A 22,917-nucleotide genomic window follows, 5' to 3' on the forward strand; every position below is an offset into this window, starting at 1 on the left:
CTTTCTTCAATAAATATTTGACTTAACGTTGAATTTTACGTCTTAGTGTCGAGTCTAGGGCTTGGTATATAGCAGACTCAGCAGGTGTCTATTACAATTCCTCAGCGATTAGAGTTGCTAACATTTATTTTAGTGTATTAAATGCCAGGACCTGTGTAAGCACTTTCCCTTCCACCTCTTTCACTCACGTTCTCCTTCCTCCCGGGGAGAGGGCGGGCCCCGCACCAGGCCCGCCCTCCTGTGCATTCGTTGGTCAAACCCGACGCCCGTTACGGCCGAGTCCCGCCCTAACCACGCCCCCACGCCGTCCGCGGGGCCGTGAGAAGGCGTGGCCATAACCGGACGGTTATAGCCGCCGGACGGTTCAGGAGGTCTCTCGTGAGAATCCGGACGCTCTCGAGGACCTGAGCGGCGCCCGTGGGAGCGCGCTTCGCGGTCCCGGTGGGAGCACGCTTCGCGGTCCCGCGGAGCAGGCGCGAGAGGCCCGTGGCCGCGGCGGGCGGACGCCTTGCCCCGCCCCCGCTGCTCTCAAGCTTCGCCCGGGCTCGCGCACACGCGCGCGCTCCCGTTCAATCCTCGGTCTGGCCCGCGGGGACCGGGCGGGTGGAGGCTGGGCTGCTGAGATACGAGGGGAGGAGCCGGAGGAGCCGGAGCTGCCGCCGCCACAGCCACTGCCACAGCCGCCGCCGCCGCCGCTGGAGAAGAGCATGTCTGCAACTAGAGCCAAGAAAGTGAAGATGGCCACCAAATCGTGCCCCGAGTGCGACCAACAGGTGGGCGCCGGGGGCCGGACCCGGGGGCCGGCGGGGCGGGAGCGCGGGCAGGCGGCCGTTGTCGGCGGCGGTTGGCTGTGGAGAGGCCGCCTCGCCGGGTGGTCTGGCCCGTGGGCTCGGTGTCCATGCTGGGAGGCCGGGCTGAGCCGAGGGGATGCCAGGGGGACTCCCGGGTTGCAGTGGCTGGTCCCCACCTGGAGGCGTTAGCCGGGCAACTGTGTGTGTCCTGCAGCCCGTGGCGCGGGAGGGAGGCGTGGGTTTGTCGGGAGAGGACCGGGCGCCCTGTCCGGAGCCTCCCAGAGTCGCCTGGCCGGCTCTGGGTGACAGCGGCGGGAGTGTGGGGACAGTGGCCTAAGTGGAGGAGCACGGCCCCTTCAGTCCCCATCTGCCGCGACGAGAATGCCCGGTGTCCCCGACTCCGAGTCCAGGCTCCAGGCTCCTGGCTCCGAACGCCCCTCCTGCCATGCAGGGTTGCTTTGTTCCCATCAGATGTATACTGTGAACCCCAAAACTGTTCCACCGCGACCGGGGCGGACGCTTAAATGTGACAAAAGGGGCCGCAGTCAATGATTTGAAGTTTAAGTGAATTTGGACGTTTTCCCTCCTAAATATATTTCTTATATTTTTGATGGAAATAATCGTGGATCTTTACATTGTTTTTGTGGAACATTATTGAATAACGCCCCCATTGAAGCCCTTTCCTTCTGGGCTCTCTTCACTTCCCGCACCCGCCACCGTATCCGCTGTTAAAAATTTGGCGTTTCTGCTTCATGATCTTTTAAAAAATTTATATGTAGTTTCATGAAATTTAAATGACTCCTTTCTACACAAAATTAATAGTGTCATAGTTGTAATTTAAAAATCTCATTTTACAGTTTCTTAGTTTTATGCATGCCTCATTCTTTACTGGAATAATGGACGTTCCTTACAACCTACTGAGTTAAAACTCTGAATTAAAACCATCCGAAGGCCCTTATTTCATGCCAGTGTGCAGCTCTGGGTGTGATTTTTTTCTTTTCTACTAAGAGAATTTTCTCCAAATGAATACTTCTCTCCTCCCCCTTAAATTTTTTTTTTTTTTTTTAAATCAGGAGTAATTTGAAATGGCTGGAGACTTTTTTAAAAATAGCATGCTGATGTCGGAACATTCTTTAAGAGCAATCTTGTACCTTGATCAAATCTTGTAAACGAAAATGTTACATGTTTTATTCAGTATCTTTTATGGGCATGGTAGAAATTCAAGGAAGGAAGATTGTGCAAGGAGAATTAGAGTTTATTGATGTTCTGAGTTTATTGAATATGCAGTAAAAAAACAATTTAGTTATGTTTTCCAAAGTAGAGTTAAACTTCCATTCTTACCATTTGACTTAGTTTACCACATAAACTAAATTTGTTAAATTCTAAGAAAAATGGACTTCCTAATTTAAGTCTCTTTGCAGGACATTGTATCAATATTTAAATCATTTCCATTTGTTCCAATTAACTGTGCTGAAGTATAAGGTTGACATGTTATGCTTTATGTATTCCAGTGTCTGTAGGGCATAAGTTACTGCAAACCTTGACCTTGTTTTACTTGGCGTAAACTAATCTTTTGGAAAAAGTAACCTGTTTCTAATATCCTGGTTAAAGAAAAAGGAAAGGACAATAAACTTCTTAGGAGTCCCTGTAATTGTACAACAAAATGTGATCAGCAGTTTGTTTATAAACATACATTAATTTTGTTATACGCACACAATATATCCTCCCTTTCCCTCAGCTGCCATAACAAAATACCATAGGTTAACTGGCTCAAACAATAGCAACTTATTTTCTCACAGTTCTGGAGGCTGGAAGTCCAAGATCTGGCAAAGAGAGAGCTTTCTGGTTCCCTTCTTATAAGGCCACTAATCCCATCACGAGGGGCCCCACCACCATGACTTTAAATCTGATTATCTAACCTCCAAATACCTTGATATTGGGGGTTAAGACTTAAACATATGAATTTTTTGGGAAGGGGGGAAGCTGCTACTTAATTTTGAATGTTGGTTTTGTTCTTTATTGTAAATATTTAAGAGAATATAAGGGCTAATTAAAACTTTTGGCGATTTTTTTTTTTTTAAAGATTTTATTTATTTGTTTGACAGATCATAAGTAGGCAGAGAGACAGGCAGAGAGAGAGGAGGGAGCAGGCTCCCTGCTGAGCAGAGAGCCTGTTGTGGGGCTTGATCCCAGGACCCTGGGATTATCACCTGAGCTGAAGGCAGAGAGCCACCCAGGCGACCCTCTTTTTTTTTTTTTCTAAGATTTTTATTTATGTATTTGTCAGAGAGAGCACAAGCATGCAGAGTGGCAGGCAGAAGCAGAGAGAGAAGCGGGCTCCCTGCTGAGCAACTAGTGCAATGTGGGACTCCATCCCAGGACCCTGGGATCATGACCTGAGCTAAGGCAGTGGCTGAACCAACTGAGCCACCCAGGCATCCCTAAAACTTTTGGTGATTCTTAAAATTGATATATCTTTTACTAAAAGTGACTGGTTTGAAGGAAATAAAAGATTAATTTTTACTTATAATTATTGGAGAGTACAAGCTTCTTTGTAGTTATAAAAAAGAAAACAAATTATAGGGGCACCTGGGTGGCTCAGTCATTAAGCATCTGCCTTCGGCTCTGGTCATGATTCCAGGGTCCTGGGATGGAGCCCCACATCGGGCTCCCTGCTCATCTGGAAGCCTGCTTCTCCCTCTCCCACTCCCCTTGCTTGTGTTCCCTCTCTTGCTGTCTCTCTCTGTGTCAATTAAATAAATAAATAAATATATTTTTAAAGATTTTATTTATTTATTTGACAGCGATCACAAGTAGGCAGAGAGAGAGAGAGAGGAAGGGAAACAGGCTCCCTGCTGAGCCGAGAGCCTGATGTGGGGCTCAATCCCAGGACCCTGAGATCATGACCTGAGCTGAAGGTAGAGCCTTAACCCACTGAGCCACCCAGGCACCCCTAAATAAATAAAATCTTAAAAATAATTATAATCCAGAAGTCATTTTTTAAACATCATTAGATTACTGGTATTCTAAGTTGTTTGATGAATATTAGTATAGAATTTAGGAATAGTTTATAAACATAAAAGGGTATGTAAAATCTTTAAATTTTGAGAAGATTGCACCAGTTGAATAGATTTATATATGTTCTGTGTCTGTGTGTGTAGATTTAAAAACAGGTACAGAGATCAGCAAACAAGAAAGAACTAGATTTTCAGTTGTTTTATAACATCTCCTTTACATGTCTCTATTGAAAATACCATTCTGAAACATCTAAACCACAATACTTTTCATTTTCGAGAGGTTTCACATGCAGTAGCTCAAATTACTGAACCATTTTGTGTGTAGTAATATTCAAGATTCTTGTTAGTTTCCTTGTATCTTTTGTGTATGTTTCTGCTTTTGCCTTAATTTTTTTAAAAAATAGAACAGCTTTTTCTTTCCATTTATAGGAAATTTTATGTATTATGTAGCAAATATGTCTACTGTAGGTCACTTTGATTGTCTTAGCAGCAAGAATGTAAATGAGTTCTCTATAATGTGGTTATTTTAAACTTTTTTAAGAATCAGTGAAACAATGTAAGACCAGGATCTGGTTTCTTGCACTTTTTCCTTAACCCCTTTTTTTTTTTTAACCTTTTACTTGTTTTTAGCTGTTTTACTTGTAAACATAAAAACAACCTGAATGTACTTTTCAAGGAATAAATTGATGAACTATTAATAAGTCATCAATAAACAAAACCTTGGGTTTTTTTTCCCCCCTATTTCAAAACACTGAGAGTATAGAATTAGAACGTTTGTTAGTATCATTGTTGGCATTACAACTGAAATTTGAAGGAGATGTAGGTTTTTTTTTGTTTGAAACCAAATTATACTGTGAAGAGATTAATATTACTGAAGTCTACTCTATTTAATATTTCTTTTTCTAGGATTTGGATTGTGATGCGGTTGGTTGTATTTTTTTCAGAGTTGGGATTGAGAGAAGGAGTTTTCCATTTTAAAATTTTATTTGGGTGACTCAGCTCAGGCACATAAATGTTTCTTGATCATAAAACACTCTCTAAGGAGTGAAAATCAGCTTATCAATTAGTGTTTGTGCATTCTTTCATCCCAAAGCCATATGTACATGTCTGAGATACCTAAGTGCAGCCCTCTGTTAATTTAGGATATGTGTTGATGTATTTTTCTTGTGTGTAATACAGAGACCTAAATTTAAATTTGTTCATTTTTAGTAGCTGGAAGAAAATGCTTGCAAATTAGCAAAGGATCTTTTGAATAAGAACATCATGACTCTGTGTTTTTTGGATAACAGTAATTTAAAACAATTTATATTACAGTGAATGTCCTTAATAATGTGTGTAAGTATAAAGGAAATGAGTCAGTACCTTTGAGTTTAGTTTCTATGAAGATGTGAAATTTTTAAAATGACAAACATCTATTTTGGGTACATTTTACAGTATTAAAAAATGTAACATTTCATTTTCTGTCCTGGCATGAAAGAATCTCATCAAATTTTTTATAAAGCTTGCTATTTGACCTATCTGGAGTTTGATTATTTTTATGAGTCATTGTTATTTTTCTTAAATGCAAACTAGAGATCCTTTGTTCAGTGTTTTTATGAAAAGAAAAAGAATTATGCCAAAATATTAATTTAGCTTAATAAGATCAAGTATTTATATTTCAGACTCTGAAGCATTCTTTACATACATGGATAAAAAGCTTTATTATTATTACTATTATTTATTTAGTTAGTTAGTTTAGAGAGAGAGCGTGCACTGAGGTCAGGGAAGAGGGAGGGAGAATCCTTCAGCAGACTGCCCACGGATTATGGAGCCCTACACAGGGCTCAATGCCAGGACCCCAAGATCATGACCAGAGCCAAAATCAGGAGTCAGCCACTTAACAGACTGAGCCACACAGGCGATCCTGGATAAAAAGCTTTATAATTGTAACTAAACTTTTACACAAGCAGAACAGTGGGCAAATGGAATTTATCTTAAAAGATGAATTGCAATTTTCTGACCATAAATTATTTTGTGAGTACTTTTTGTTGAGATTAATTTCTGGTTTTTCATGTGTCTTGATTTCAAGGATCATTAAAGTTAAATGAGTGAAATGATTGTGGAGAAATCAAAACATTTTAAAAATGATTTTTAGTGACATTTGGCTTTTGAAAAATCATAGACTTGAAATAGAGAAAGGAGCTACTTGTAATGTACACATTTAGAAACAGGAGTTTGAAAAGCTTAAGTTTTATCCAATGTCCTTTCTGGAGCTGAGACTAAAAGATCCTTGATCTTGACTCCTCCTATATTCTCTTCTGTTTGTGCTGTACTTTTGTCCCACAAAGTAGTTGTTGTAAACTATTCTTTTTTTGTTAGTGCTAATTTGTCCTCTCTAATTTGTTAGTGGTAATTGTCCTTTCCTATTAGAACTAGAGTAATTTTCAGTATTTTCCCTTAAAAAAATTTTTTTTAAGGAAAGTATAGTTGGCATACATTAGTTCCAAGTGTACCACATAGTGTTTTGACAGTCCTATAGGTAGGTTATGCTATGCTCACGATAAATGTAGCTACCATCTGTCTCCATACAAGGCTACTCCAGTACCATTGACTGTATTTTCTATGCTATACTTTTCAACCCAGTGACTTACTTATTCTAAAATTAGGAACCTATACCTCCCACTCCCTTCACTCATTTTGCCTGTTCCCCTAACTCCCCCCCCCCCCCAACAAGGGGCCATCAGTTTGTTCTCTATATTTATGGGTCTGTTTTCTGCTTTTGTTTGTTTGTTTATTAGTTTTGTTTTTTAGATTTCATACATAAGTTTTTTAGATTTCATAATTTCATATTTGTCATTTTCTGACATACTTCACTTAGCATAATATTTTCTAGATCTGTCCATGTTGTTGCAACTGGCAAAAGTTCATTCTTTTTTTATGTCTGAGTAATATTCCTGTGTGTGTGTGTGTTTCACATCTTCATCCATTTATCTATGGATGGACACTTGGGTTGCTTCCATATCATGGCTATTATAAATAATGCTGCAATAAATCTAAAGGTGCATATATCTTTCAAATTAATGCTTTTGTTCTTTTTGGGAAAATAGTGGAAGTATTCTCCCCTTTTGAAATGTCTGGCCCATCTACCTTTTCTCTATTTCCATCTTCACTTTTCCGGTTGGGTCCTCATTTTTATTCTGGAATTACTTTAATTACTTTCCAGCCACGCTCCCTTTTCCAGTTGGTGCTAATAAACTGCTATCAAACAGATATTTTAGGAAATACTACCTTTTTCCACATAGTTTCCCTTGTTCTGATTCTGTTATTGTTTTCCCATCAGCACATGTTTATCATGCATTTTCTTTTCCTTTTTTTTTAAAGATTGTATTTATTTATTTGACAGATCACAGGTAGGCAGAGAGGCAGGCAGAGAGAGAGGGGCGGGGGAAGCAGGCTTCCTGCTGAGCAGAGAGCCTGATGCAGGGCTTGATCCCAGGACCCTGAGATCATGACCTGAGCCGAAGGCAGAGGCTTAACCCATGAGCCACCCAGGTGCCCCTATCATGCATTTTCTATATACATGGTATTGTAAAGCATTAGGAGAATGTGAAGATGTACAAGATACAATACCAGTCTCAATTTGATTAAGGAAGTGGTGTTTAAATAAGTCTATGATTCATGCTTTGGTAATTTATCACTCAATTCAGAAGACTACATAAACACTGAAAAGTTTAAAAGAAAAATAATAATAATACACTTTTTCTTATTTTTATACAGGTTCCTGTTGCATGTAAATCGTGTCCCTGTGGTTATATATTTATTAGCAGAAAACTTTTAAATGCAAAACACCCAGAGAAATCACCACCTTCTACAGGTAATTGTGAGAGTTTACCACATATTTAGCTTTTTGATTTAGAAGTATAAAATGAATTTTTGTGAATATATTATTTAAATATTTTTTTGAATTTAAAAATTAAAACTTATTGAAGTATGCCTTTGGTTTTTATTAGCAGTTGGTAACCAGTTTATGACATTAGTTTGCTCTTCATTTCATTTAAATGTTAACTCCCTTATAATGATAAGCAAATTTTCTGTTTTTTATTATTGGAGGATGAAAAGTCATTGAAGGGTTTTAAGTGAGGGAGTGATCTGATCTGATTTCTAAAAATAAAAGATTTTAAATTAAGGTATAATTGACATTCAATATATTGCACGTATTTAAAGTATGCAGCTTGATAGGTTTTGTCCCATGATTATACCAGTCACCACAATCAAGATAATGAATAATGTTTATCATTCCCGAAAAGTTTTCTAGTTCCCCATTGTTATTCTCTCCTGGATACCCCCACCCCCAGATAACCACTGAGGTGCTTTCTGTCATTATTTCTAGAACTTTATATATAAATAGAATCATATAGTTTGTACTCTCTCTCTTTTTTTTTTTTTTTTTTGGCCTGGCTTCTTTCATTGAGCATAATTTAAGAGTTAGCCATATCTTTGTGTATATCAGTAAAAATTAATTCCTTTTTACTGCTTAGTAGTGTTCTTTATATGGATATACCACAATTTGTTTATCCATTCAGTGGTTGATGGACATTTGGTTTTATCCTCCTCAGTGCTAGTAAACTTTATAATGACCTAAACTAGTGGCTGGAAAAATATGACTTGATTTAATGTGAATGTAATTTTTAGACATATTGTTTTTTTTTATAATTATCTGATTTAGAATATCTAAAAAAATTTTTTTTTGAATTTTGCTTTCCGGTTAATGTAGACAAATTTATTTATTCGATGGATTAAATTTTGAAATTCAGAAACATGAAATTTTGTTATTTATCCTTAGATAAAATCAGAATAGTGATGATCTCCAAATAAGAGTAGATTGAGTACAAATAAATTTTGAGTATCTGCTGCATGCTAGGCACTGTTCAAGCCTTGAGCATAAAGGAATGAATGAATCTACTGTCAAGGCAGGTTCACTACTGTTATGGAGCTTACAGTCTGTGGGCATGAGATAGGCAATAAACAAATAAACAGGGAGAATACCAGCTTGTGATAAATGCCTTGTAGGAAATTAAAATAGATTGTTGTCCTAGCCTGTGACTGGAAGGCTACTTTTGATTAAGTGGTTGGAGAAGGCCTCTCTGAGAAGGGACATTTAAACTGAGGCTGAATTGAAACAAGGGGCTACCCATGATAAGATCAAGGAGAAGAACATCCTCGACAGATGAAATAGCAAATGCAAAAATGTTAGGGCTGGAAAAAGTTTGGTGTATTTTAGGAACTAAAATGCCTGTGTGGTTGCAGTGTAGACAGTAAGAGCAGGGGGGTGAGGGTGATGAGGCCAGAGGGAAAGGCAGAGGCCAGATTGTGTAGGGCTTTATAAACCAGAGTAAGAAGTTTTGGGTTTTCTTCTTAAAATATGAGGACAAACTATTCCTAGAATGTGGAATGGGGTGAGGAGAAAGTAGCATGCTCTGATCTGTCTTTTAGAAATTCTGTTTTGGCTGCTGTCTAGAGAATAGTTTATTGGGTGTACAAGATAGAAGTGGGCTATTGCAGTATGTTAATTAAGTGAGAATGCTGAGTTAGAGAGTGCTTAGGTTATAGTAGCAGATGATTCAAAAATTATATTCATGTCTGTGAGAGGTCTCTTTATCCTACGTCTGTATAGAAGTGGCAAGAAGTTATTTAATTCCATTTCTGTCTTTGAGTTTGTTCCCTTTCATCATGAAAATAAAGACTTGGCTGGATTAACTAGATAGGAATCAGAGAGCTTGTTAAAAATGGATTTCTGGGTCTTATTCCCTAAGTGTTTGATTCAGGTATGAGAACCCTGAATGATCATTCAGTAAATATCTGGGTGGCTCAGCTCTGGGTCTCCAAAATGAGTAAGACACGGTTCTTGTCCTTAGCAGGACAAATGTGTTTATTTTCTTACTCAGTAAATATTTTCAAGCTCCTTCTATATACCAATGATTCAGGTGAGAAACGAGGTAAAGAAGAAACCCAACAAAGACAGAGAGAAGGGACAGATGCTGCAAGTATTAAGGAATCAGAATCACTTGAACCAGAGGAAAGAATTTTACAATTATCCCCAATGACTTGGATTACTGGTTAGAAAGGAAATACAAAAAGGAAGAGGGAAAGATGAAGAATTAAGTTTTGGGATGTGGTTAGGAAATATCATCCATGTGGATTTTTCCCCCCCCAGTTAGGCATATAGTCTGATGCTCAGAGAATAGCCTCAACTGTAGATAAATCTTTTGAGCCGTCAGTGAATAGATAGTAGTTGATCTCATAGAAATGGATGAGCTTGTGCCCAGAGGGTTGGTAGGGTAGGAAGGAAAGTTCAGCAACTAAACTCTGGCAAACTCCAGTCTTAAAGGGTGGAGGTTGATAGGGAGTTTAGGTCAACTGAGAAGATGTACATGTACATGTCAGCTGTAGGAGAACAGCCAATGAAGAGGGGTGTTACATGGTGATGAGTAAGAAGCAGTTCATTATTATTTTATATTTAGAATTTCCTCAGGTTCTGTTGTTTACTGAGCGTGGTCTTGCGACCTTAAAGATGAGACATTAAAGCCTAGAAATTCCCTGGAAGAGGAAGAGGAACCAGGAAAGAAACAGAAAAAATAGTTTAAAAGGATGGAGGAACATCAGGAGTAGACTGTGCCATAGAAACTAAAGGAGGGAAGAGTTTTAAGAAGGGTTAAGAGTATTCAAAGCCTAGAGAACAGTTTGGGATAGTACAGACATGGGGGTTGGAAACCTTGGGTTCAGATTCAGATTCCAGTTTTTTTCCTAACAAGTTAATTAACCTCTGTGAGCAGCTGCTATTTACTTGAGTATAAGATAGGTTTATAATGTAAGCCTTAGAGGATTGAAGTCCAAATGATATGCAGATGAATATCGCTAGTGTAAACAAAGTTTAGTATGTTATATGTACTCAAATACTCATTTCTAGGGAGCCTGGGTGGCTCAGTGGGTTAAGCCTCTGCCTTCGGCTCAGGTCATGATCTCAGGGTCCTGGGATCGAGCCCTGCATCGGGCTCTCTGCTCAGCAGGGTGCCTGCTTCTCCTTCTCTCTGTCTGCCTCTTTGCCTACTTGTGATCTCTCTGTCAAATAAATGAATAAAAATCTTTAAAAAAATATTCATTTCTACAATTAAATTTTTTAAAAGTATGATTTGCCTTGGATAGTTTGTAGTATGTTGGAGATTGAGTACATAATTTTTAATATCTCTGTGGTTATATTAAGTACTTGAACATTGTCAGTGGGATCCAGAACTAATGTTTTAATTAGAGAACTTATAAAGAAAAATGAAGATGGATAATATATATTTGGAAAGATAATGAACTTCCCTAATAAGGAAATGCAGTTTAATTAAAATACCTTTCTTTTTACCCATATTCTGACAAAAATGTAAAGGATTTCCAAGTGCTTTTATGAGTATGGCAGAATCCGAAGTCTCATACTAGTGGTGAAGTTGTAAATCAGTATAACTTTTTTGCAGAACACTCTGACTGTAGTTGTTAAAAGTTTTAAATGCACAAAACCTAGAATCTAGACATTTTGTCAACAAGTATGTATCCTCAAGATACAACTGTTTTTAATACACAGGAAATATTTATTAGGATTTATAAGCAACACTGTTTATAGTAGTAGAAAGTTAAACCAAATATCACCAGTAGGGGAATGATTAAGTAGGGTACATCTTTTAGGGAACAACAGTATGTGCTAATTAGAATGATGCAGATTTTTACGTACTGACATGGAGAAATCTCTAAAGTTAATTTAAGGAAGAATTAATTTAAGGAAAAGTATAAAACAGCACTTACATGAAATCATTTTTGTTTTACAAAATTTTTTTTCTTGTAAAGAGAACTTTAAAAATTTACTCTTAGCAACTTTCAAATATGCAGTACAGTATTAGTAACTATAGTCACCATGCTGTATTTACACAATCATGACTTATTAATTTTATAATTAGAATTTTGTACTTTTGGACTCCCTTTACCCATTTCACCTCCTCCTCTCCCTCCAACCCTCACCTCTGGCAACCACCAATCTGTTCTCTGTTACTTATGAGCTCTAGTTTGTTTTTTAAGATTCCACATATAAATGAAATCATATGGTATTTAATCTTTCTTTGTCTGACATATCACTTAACATAATGCCCTCACGGTCTATCCACGTTTTCAAAAATGGCAAGGTTTCAGTTTTATAGAATAAAACTCCACATTACCTTTATCCATTCATCCATCAGCAGACATTTAAGTTGTTTCCATATTTTGGCTATTGTAAATAATGCTGCAATGAACATAGGATATGTATATTTTTTTGAGTTAGTGTTTTCATTTTCTTTGGATAAATACCCAAATTAGAATTGCTGTATCATACGTTCATTCTATTTTCCATTTGCTTTTAAGACCCCACAAAATTATTTCTACATGTAATGCATAAATGGATAAATCACTAAGTAACAAAGGAATCAAGGAAGACTTCTACTTACATAATTAAACATTTAAAACAAGAAAGGGAGCCATCTGTAAAGTTCATATTGCACTTATTTTAAAAGTGAAATCAAAGCTATAAAAGATAATTTTAAATTTCAGTGGGTTGAAATTTCTTTTGTAACTTTGTGACATGTAGGAGGAAAATAAGCTGTCAAGTCAAATTTACCTAAGCTTGAATTGCTCAAAACTCACATTTTTCAAATATGTTCTGTGTATCTTCATAATGCAGTAGAAATAGGGAGTTAGCACACTAGACCTGTATAAACTTTATCTAGCTCAAAATAAATTTAAATAAAATTTATTATGGAAATTAAAGGATTTTTAAAAGTTTTTTAATTTTGATAAGGGGAAGAGAGGAGTATTACAAATAAATCTGTATTAAATGCTCAGTGTTTTGTAGGAGCCCTAGAACTTCAAGGCAATTATTAATTCTTTGGCAACTTGCCAAATGAGCTAGGTATGTGTTGTTTCTTTTACTGTCTTTGGGGGGCCAGTATTAAATGGAGATGAATTTTTAAAAATTGTCTTGTTCATGCAGGATTTCATTTCTAAATTGAGTGTTTGCCTAAGTGTTTAAAAAATAGCCTTGAGATTAAGTTCTAAACTGTCAATTTGAAGCAGTTTCTTTAAAAAGAGATTGAAGAAGGGGCTCCTAGCTGGCTCATTCAGTGGAGCACATGACTTTTGTTCTTGGGGTTGTAAGTTTGAGTCCCACTTTGCTTGTAGAGATTACTTGAAAATAAAATCTTTAAAAAGATAAAATATAAAATTAAAAAGGGATTAAAGGAAATACTGTGTTTCCTAAAATTGAGAGTATCCATACTATAGACCAAACCTGAGCACTATTCAAATATTTGATCAGTCACCAAATTCTGACAGAAACAGTTTTTGATGAGAACAAACTCTGCTTTGTTCCAACTGTTTAAATTTGACTTTTCTTTTTCAAAAATGATTTTGTTTATTTATTTATTTATTTATCTGAGAGAGAGTCGGGGGATGAGCAAAGGGAGAGGGACAAGCAGACTCCCCGCTGAGCACAGAGTTCGCCTCCTCTGCTGGTGGGTTCAGTCTCACCAGCCTGAGATCATGACCTGAGCCAAAATCAAGAATTGGATGCTTAACCAACTCAGTCACCCAGCACCCAGGCATCCCTAAATTTGTCTTTTTCTGATGGCTATGCCAGGTGTTTTATGATATCAAGGCTGCCATTTTGTGTTTAATAATTATGGGTATACGTTTTTCCTTCTAAAATTTTAATTATAAAAACTATAAAGAGAAAGTAAGCTGAAATTCTAAATGATATACTAGTTCATAAAAGACTTCCTCTAAAGGTAAGAAAAAAAGATTTAAAACAGTAAGAAATTCAATAGCTTATTAGTATTTAACTGTATGTTTCTCAATGGATATAAGTTTAAGTTTAGTCAGATAAATAACAACCTACTCATTTTTTTTTTTTTTTTCAAACTGCACGCCTTGCAGCCGGAGGGCGAATCCTTTCTTTTTTTTCTTTTCTTTTCTTTTTTTTTTTAGATTTATTTATTTATTTATTTGACAGAGAGAGAGATCACAAGTAGGCAGAGAGAGAGAGAGGAGGAAGCAGGCTCCCTGCCGAGCAGAGAGCCCGATGCGGGACCTGATCCCAGGACCCCGAGATCATGACCCGAGCCAAAGGCAGTGACTTAACCCACTGAGCCACCCAGGCGCCCTCATTTTTATTTTTTTTAAGGATTTTATTTATTTATTTGACAGATGGAGATAACGAGTAGGCCGAGAGGCAGGCAGAGAGAGAGGAGGAAGCAGGCTCCCCGCTGAGCGGAGAGCCTGATGCGGGGCTCGATCCCAGGACCCTGGGAGCATGACCCGAGCCGAAGGCAGAGGCGTTAACCTGCTGAGCCACCCAGGCGCCCCAAACCTCCTCATTTTTAATTGGGGGAAGGAAAAAAGCATAAAAAAATTAAATCTAAACTTACTTTTCAAATTATTGTCTAAGATAAGTTAACAAGGAAAGGCTGATAAATAAGCCAAGAAGTCTATAAATGACATACTCACTTTTAGTTAAGAGAAAAAAGTGAAATGATTATTGCCAGTTGTCAGTAGTATTTTAAACCCAGTGATTAAACATTAATTCTGAATTACTTGGCAATAAAGGTTTAATTTTATTATTTCAGAAAACACTAATCACTTAAAATTGCTATACATTCATATGTGGGACATGGCTTTAGGCTTTTTTTTTTTGCTTTTGGTGGAAGAATGCATACCTTTATTTACCTCTGTGCCTGTACTTTTATGTTTTTGATCATGTAGTTTATATAATGATGAGTATATTCATTTTTAAGACTTTTTTTGTGGAATCTTCTGACTTCTTCTGATTAAAACTGACTGATTTGAGGTCTGGTGCATAGCTGTTATACTCAGATTTCCTTCCTTCATACTCTTAGGATAATCCTATTTTTCTTCAGTACCATTTTTTCTTTAACTCATGTGTTTTTATTTCTGAAATAAATTTTCCAGAAAGTTTCTTCAGACCTGGGAAAAATTTTTTTCATAGAAAGTATGTGGTGATACATTTCCTGTTTTCCATTGTGTGGAAGGCCTTTACTGTGTACTCACATTTATTTGTTTGTTTATTTATTTATTTTAAAGAGAGAGTGTGCGTGCACACTTGCAAGTTTGGGGGCAGGCAGGGGTGGAGGGAAAGAAACAATCCCAAGCAGACTCCTCCCTGAGCATGGGTACTCTTGTGGGGCTAGATCTCACAACCCTGAGATCATGACCTGAGCCAAAACCAAGTTGGACACTTAATCAACTGAGCCACCTGGGAGCCCTGTACTCACATACATTCATTACTCACTACTCACATACATACATAACATTAATTAATTATTTAAAGATTTTGTTTATTTATTAGAGAGATGGAGAGAGAACATAAGTAGACAGAGCAGCAGGCAGAGCGATAGGGAGAAGCAGGCTGTCCGCCAAGCAAGGAGCCCGATGCGGGGCTCAGTCCCAGGACCCTGAGATCATAACTCAAGCCAAAGGCAGCCACTTACCCAACCAAGCCACCCAGGCGCCCCCCTATACTCACATTTAAATGTCATTCTCATTCTTCCTTTCCATCTGAGGGCTCAAATCTTTAGAGCAGTTTTTACCCATTATTTCTTTCTTCCCCATTCTCTTTTCTCTTCCTTCGGGCATCCTGATTGCATACTTGTTGGATGATATATCAGGATTACCATCCACAGAGACAGACACTGGATTGGACAGATAGTTTGTGGGTTTTTTTTCACTATTTAGTGAAGAAAGATGATGTTGGCACTACAAGAGTAGTGAGTGATTCAGTAGTATCATCAAGGACCTAGTTTCCTTTCTTCCTTCTGTCCTGAGATTTGGCTTTCATCCTTATTGTTACAAGGTAGCTATTGTACCTCTAGGCATTCCTTACGCATTCCAGTAGGAAGAAGAGGGAACGGCAAAGGGACAGAGGGACATTCTAGCTTAAAAAAAGTTGTGTTGGAAATCTTACCCAATTCCACTTACTTGTCATTGGCCAGAACAAAATTCCATGGCCACTTAATTGCAAGAAGGTCTTTGTGAATGTATGTGTTTTAGCTAGACCCATTGCCCTTATGATTAGAACATTCTGTTCTTTATGAAGAGGGGGGAATAAATATTGGGTACATAATAATTATGTTATGGATGAATATTAGATTTTTTGGATCTTTCCTTCATTTTTCTTCAGTTAGTGTCACCTATTCTCTTTTTTTTGTTGTTGTTTTTGGGGCTCCAGGAAATTTCATTGATTTCCTTTTCTAGAGCTATAATTCTGTCTTTCAGAGGTGTCCATTATTTAGCTTGTCTTTTGCACTTTAATTTTGAGTAGTTCATCTTGTTTTCTGATTTCTTCTTTTTTCATTGAATCTTGTTTTTTTCATATTTTTTGTGGTAAATTATCCGTATTTTAATAATTTTAAAGATTTTATTTATTCATTTGAGAGAGCAGGGGGTAGGGGCAGAGGGAGAGGGAGAAGCAGATGACCTGATGAGCAGGGAGCCCAATGTTGGACTTGATCCCAGGATCCTGGGATCATGACCTGAGCTGAATTAGCTGACTGAGCCATCCAGGCACCCTCTGTTTTAATCATTTTAAGTGTACACTTCAGTGGCATAAAGTACATTCATATTGTGTACCTAACCATTACCACTATTAATCTCCAGGACTATGTTCATCTTCCCAAACTGAAACCCTATACCCATTAAACAATAATCTCTTCATTCCCCTTCCCCACTGCTCCAAGACAACCACTATTCTTTCTGTACCTATGAATTTGACTAGTGTAGTTAGTTCCTATTTGGAGTCATACTACATTTATTTTTTTTTGTGTCTGACTTGTTTCCTTTAGCATAATGTCTTTAGACTTTATCCATGTTGTAGCTTGTGTCAGAACTTCCTAATATTTCATTGTACATATATTCCACATTTTGTTTATTCATACATTGATGGACACTTGAGTTGCTTTCACCTTTTGGCTATTGTGAATAAGGCAGCTATAAACATGGTTGTTCAAATATCCATTCAATTTCCCGCTTTCATTTCTTTTGTATATATGCCCAGAAGTGGAATTGCTGGATGTTATGGTATTTCTATGTATGTGATAATGCCGTATCGTTTTCCACAGTAGCTGCAACATTTTAAGTTAGAAGCAGCAGTGCCCAGAGTTTCCAATTTTTCCACATCCTCATCAACACTTATTCTATGTGCTTTTGATAAGAGCCATTCTAATCAGTATGAAGTGTTAACTTGTAATTTTAATTTGCATTTCTTTAATGATTAGTGATGTTGAACATCTTTTTATTTGCCTGTCATCTTTGGATAAATGTCTATTCAAGTTCTTTGCTCATTTTTTAATTGGATTGTTATTGAGTTGTAGAAGTCCTTTTTATTCTGGATATTAATCCCTTATTTGATAAATGTTTACAAATATTTTTCCCTTCCATGAATTGCCTTTTTTTATTCTGTTGATACTGTCTTTTGATGCACAAAATTTTCAATTTTGTTGAAATCCAAGTTGTCTGTTTTTTCTCTTGTTGCCTGTATTTTCAGTGTCATATCCAGGAAATCATTGCTAAGTCCAGTGTTATGAAGCTTTTCCTTTCTTTTTGTTCTAAACAATTTATAGTTTTAGCATTAATATTTAGGTATTCAATTTATTTATTTTGAATTAATTTTTGCATGTGGTATAAAATAAGGGTCGTTATATTTTCTTCTGTATGTGGATATCCAGTTTTCCCAATACAACTTCTTGAAAATATTATCTTTTTCTCCTTGAATCATCTTGGCACTGTTTTTGAAAATCATTTGACCAAATATTCAAGGATTTATTTCTGGGCTATTTTAGTCTCTTGGTCTATGTATCTGTCAGATGGCAGTACCACACTTTTTTGATTACTGTGGCTGTGTAGTAAGTTTTGAAATCAGGAAGTGTGAGACTTCTGACATTGTTTTTCAAGATTCTTTTGGTTATTTCAGATCACTTGAGAATCCATATGAATTTTAGGATTGAGTTTTCTATTTTTGCAAAAGGATCTTATTCTTAATGACATAAAGTTTAATCAGATCTCTCTGAGGGTATACTTTAGAACGTTTTAAGATTATCCTATTCTTGGTTTTTTTTTTTTTATGATTTATATATTTATTAGAGAGAGAGAGGATAGGGGAGGAACAGAGGGAGTGGAACAAGCAGACTCCACACTGAGCACCGAGCCCTATGTGGGGCTGGATCCCACAACCCTGACATCATGACCCAAGCTGAAACCAAGTGTTGGACAGGACACTCAGCCAACTAAGTCACTCAGGCGCCCCTATTTTTTTCGTGTTTCTTGAACTATGTTTGTTCTTCCTGTTTTAACTTGTTCCTTCTCTATTACACTTTCTATTTTCCTTAAATTGCTGGTAATCCTTAATTGCCTATTGATATTTATAAATGAAGGATTTTTCAGTGTAGATAACTTGCATGACTATCCTACACCGTTTTAAAAGTCTATTTTGACTATAGATCTCTTCAGTGTATAGTTGGGAGGAGCTTATTGACAGACTTTTGGGTATAAATTACATGAGCCTGGGAGACACTATTGAATTCCATGATGACCAAAATAAGGGAAGCTTCATTCTGGGATAGAATGTGACATTCCTTATATTATTTCATTTTTATGAGAAGCTGTCATTTGTTTGTGTCTTCTGTCTATGTTTTGGAGGTTCACAGTTCCTTTGAACATTGCTTGGTTCCTGAGAGCTTTACTTCCTTGTATCATTTTCTATGCAGTAGTCTTGTAGCTATTCTGATGATCACTCTGTGGCCTGCTCTCCCTTATTGTACTTTTTGTTCTATCCTGGGAGTATTTTGGGGAAGAACAGTTCTCCCTTCTATAGGAGCCATCTTTTGTTTCTTTTTTGGATTGTAGTGTCTTCTATTCAGGTTTCTTCCATTCTTTCTTTTTTAAGATTTATTTATTTATTTTAGAGAGCTCAGGGAGGGGCAGAGGAAGAGAGGGAGAATCTCAAGCAGACTCCCCACTGAGTACAGAGCCTGATACCAGGTTCAGTCCCACAATCCTGAGACCATGACCTTAGCCAAAAGCAGGAGTTGGAGGCTTCACTGACTGAGCCATCCAGGTGCTCCCTGTTCTGGTGTCTTTTTCTTTCTTTCTTTCTTTCTTTCTTTCTTTCTTTCTTTCTTTCTTTCTTTCTTTCTTTCTTTTTAAGATTTTATTTATTTATTTGACAGAGCTCACAAGTAGGCAGAGAAGCAGGCAGAGAGAGAGAGAGAGAGAGAGAGGAGGAAGCAGGCTCCCTCTTAAGCAGAGAGCCCAAAACAGTGTGCTTCATCCCAGGACCCTGGGATCATGACCTGAGCTGAAGGCAGAGGCTTTAACCCACTGAGCTACCCAGGCGCCCCACTATTCTGGTTTCTTAATCGGAATCTGTGAACTTGCTCATTTGCTGAAATTCTGTAAATTCAGGGGCATGATAGTATCCTTGTTTCCATCAGTACAGATCTATTTTCCTTTTTCTCTTTATCTTTTACCCATGTTTATTCTCTTTTCAGTGGGATTTTCCAGAAAGCGGGAGGTAGATGCATGTGCTCTGTCTGATTTTATTTATTCAGCACTACTTAATATGTGTAGATAGTGTTCTAGATTCTGTGAATGAGACAGACAGGGGCATCCCAACTTCCATGGAGTTTATATTCTAATGAGAGATTGAACATATAAGTACATAACATATTATAATATTAGATTATAAAAAGTAATTTGGGCTGTAAGACTCATGGGAAGGTAACCTATAAATCAACATTTGAAGTAAATAAGTAGTCTCATTAAAAGTTTTGGGATCAGAACTCTGGGCAAAAGGATTAGTAAATGTAGATACCTAAGGGAGGAAGGAACTTGTTTTATTAAAAGGAAGGCATGTCTGGAGTATAGTGAGCAAATGGCTGCAGTATGAGAGAAGACTGGAGAGAGAGGCAAATGTCAGATCTTATAGACACTTGTAGTCTTTGGTAAGGAAATTTGACTTTATTTTTAAATACAGTGAAAAGCTAATGAAAGATTTTAGAGGGGGAGCTATACAGTTTGAATTTTTTAAAGATAGCTTTGGCAGCTATGTAGGAAACATATTTGGTTTGGGTGTTGTCCATGGAGGTAGAAGGATGAAGAAATTGTGGATATATTTTGCAAGGAGTACCTGTGGACATTTGTGATGATATGAGAAACAGCAGGCTGAGTCACAGATAATCACAAATTATTTGGCGTTTGCAACTGGGTGGTGCTACTTACTAATATAATGAAGCTTTGGAGAAGGGAAAATCAAGAGTGATTTTTTGATATATTTGAAATACTTGGAAGATATTAGAGTAAAGCTGTCAAGTAGGCAGTCTGGAACTTTGGGAAGAGGCCAGAGTTGAAAGTATAAATTTTGGAACCATCATAAATAATAGAGTGTAATGTTTGGATCTATGGGTTATCTTGACAGAACGTAAGTGAGAGAAGAGGGCTTAGGTCAGAGGTCTAGGGCTGTAATATTAAAGATGAGAAAGAACCTGGGGGAGAAGACAGCAAAAGGAGATAAAGAGGAAATGACTGGTGAGCTGGGAAACCTGGAAACCTGAAAAGCAAGTGAAGAATAATTTTCAGAGAAGAATAGTCATCTTTGTTGAATTTTTGAGGGATGGCATTAAGATGGTTAAAGAGAGGTACTATTAGATTTGATAACAGATTTTTTTGTCCTTCTTGATCAGTTTCATTGAGTGGGCATCTATATTACAGTGGATTGATTAGTGAATGGGAGGTGAGAAACTGAAGACAGAAAGTAGAGATAGCTCTTTTTTGAGAATTTTGCAGAGATGGGTGGGTAGCCAGAGGAACAAACCTAAATTCATTGTTGAACTTTAAAAGGCATACTATAAAAAGCTTTACCTATTACATTTTTTTTTTTTTTTTTGAGAAATTCTAGGCATATACAAGAGCAGGAAGAAAATGGCCAACCTGGCCCCATTCATACCCATGTTTACTCCTTCCCTTGCATATTATTTTTAAACAAATCTCATATAATTTGTTATAGATGTTTTATTATATATTTCTTATATTTCTAAAAGACCTTTAAAAATATAAGCACAATTAAAGTTAACAATAATTCCTTAATTTTTAAAAAAAAGATTTATTTATTTATTTATTTGACAGAGATCACAAGTAGGCAGAGAGTCGGGCAGAGAGAGGGGGGGAAGCAGGCTCCCTGCTGAGCAGAGAGCCCGATGTGGGGCTTGATCCCAGGACCCTGAGATCATGACCTGAGCCGAAGGCAGAGGCTTAACCCACTGAGCCACCCAGGTGCCCCTATAATTCCTTAATATTAAATACCCAATGTGTGTTAACATTTTCAGGTTTCTCATAAAAACTTTTTTAAAGTTTTAAAAAACAGATTATTTAAGGTCCATATATTAGGTATGGGCGATGTCTTTTTTTAGCTCTCTTTGATCTATTGTTTTCTTTCTTGTTTTTGCATGCAAAAAAAAAAAAAAGAAGCTATCACATGTACATCTGGATGTGCTATTTGGGTCTTCATGGTGTAGGAATGTAGGATAACACGTTCCTCCAGTGACTTTTATTTTTCCTGTAAAGTATAATTTGGATTCAAAGGCTTGATGGGGTTTGATTTTCTTGACAAGACTACCTAATAGGTATTCTGTCAGGTGACAAATAAAGTCTGCTTGTTTCTGTTTTTGTAATTATAGCAGCTATTTATGTTTAACACTCACATCCTTTAGTTCATTTCTGGTTGAAAATGGTGATACCTGGGGTGCCTGGGTGGCTCAGTCAGTTAAGCATCTGCTTCGGCTCAGGTCGTTGTCCCGGGTTTCCTGGAATCAGCCTCAGATCAAGCTCCCTGCTCGGTGGGGAGCCTGCTTCTCCCTCTCCCTCTGCCCCACTCCCCTACTTGTGCTCGCTCTCTCACTCGCTCGCTCTCTCACTCGCTTGCTCTCTCTCTCAAATACATAAATAAATAAATAAAGTCTTTATCTTATTGTTGTTCTTCGTTTTTTAGCCACAGTACTTCTTAAATTAGAAACTTCTCTTTATCTGTCCTGTTGTTACCCAGTGAGTGATACAGTTTGAATAGAAAAAGCTAGATAAAATCTTTTCTTCTTTCTATTCTATTTAAGTTTTCAAAATAGAGAGTTGGTTCTTACACATCTTCTTATGGTGGCCAAGTCATTTTTGCTTGTATTTTTTAAATTTATGTCATTTTTTAAAAAGATTTTATTTATTTATTTGAGAAAGAGAGCAAGTAAGAGAGAGCACAAGAGGGGAGAAGGTCAGAGGGAGAAGCAGACTCCCGAGGAGCTGGGAGCCTGATGTGGGACTCGATCCTGAGACTCTGGGATTGTGACCTGAACGGAAGGCAGTTGCTTAACCAACTGAGCCACCCAGGCGCCCCCTGTAATGTGGTTTTAAGTATATCTGATGTTCCAATTTATTATTCAGTTCCTGTTTGTACTGATGCTCAATTGTCCTAAAGTGGTCAGTGGGAGCCTTTTCAAGTTATCCTTGGGTCCTTTAACAAGACCCTATTTGTATTTGACAACTGTCTTGCAATCTGGAATAATTAAGTGTTTTTGCATCATCTGGTATATGTCTGAGATTAGAATTAAGTAATTCTCTAAGGGCACAGTATTTGGAAATAACCATTACCATTTTACTTAAAAAGTCTTTTTTTTTAAAAAAATTATACTATTAATAGCCTATTAAGAGCCTATACTTACATTACAGTCTTTTAAGTTGCTCCCTTCTTGGAATATGAATTTTATCTATTTTGGCCCTTTACCATGTGCTTTTAGGTTTTAGGGAATTCTCTTTGTTGCTTTTGAGTTCAGGTATGTATTAAAGCAAGTTTTTTGTTTTTTAATTTGTTGTTTGTCTTATCCAACATTTTGAATTGTTTGGAGTGAAAAGGATGGCTTCTTGGCATTTATTAAATCACCATATTGAGTAAAGTTCCTCTTTTGCTTTTCCATTTAGGGATCTGCATGCCCTGAGAATGTCAGAAATGATCTCAT

At 37.3% G+C, this 22,917-nt stretch overlaps 1 protein-coding gene across 2 annotated transcripts in view; it reads left to right on the top strand.

The window, feature by feature from the left end:
• Positions 1-327: 327 nt before the first annotated feature.
• Positions 328-22,917, top strand: part of C16H16orf87 (chromosome 16 C16orf87 homolog) — a 30,787-nt gene continuing 8,197 nt past the window's right edge. The window contains exons 1-2 of one of the 2 annotated variants that reach the window (XM_059152667.1): positions 328-773; positions 7,565-7,661. In XM_059152667.1, the coding sequence (XP_059008650.1) occupies positions 708-773; positions 7,565-7,661 (163 nt within the window). In that variant the 5' untranslated portion in view covers positions 328-707. The remainder of the gene's footprint in view (positions 774-7,564; positions 7,662-22,917) is intronic. The other variant, XM_059152666.1, reaches the window with a different exon arrangement.

The sequence above is a fragment of the Mustela lutreola genome, chromosome 16 (genome assembly GCF_030435805.1).
Source record: "Mustela lutreola isolate mMusLut2 chromosome 16, mMusLut2.pri, whole genome shotgun sequence".
In the NCBI taxonomy this organism is placed as follows: domain Eukaryota; kingdom Metazoa; phylum Chordata; class Mammalia; order Carnivora; family Mustelidae; genus Mustela; species Mustela lutreola.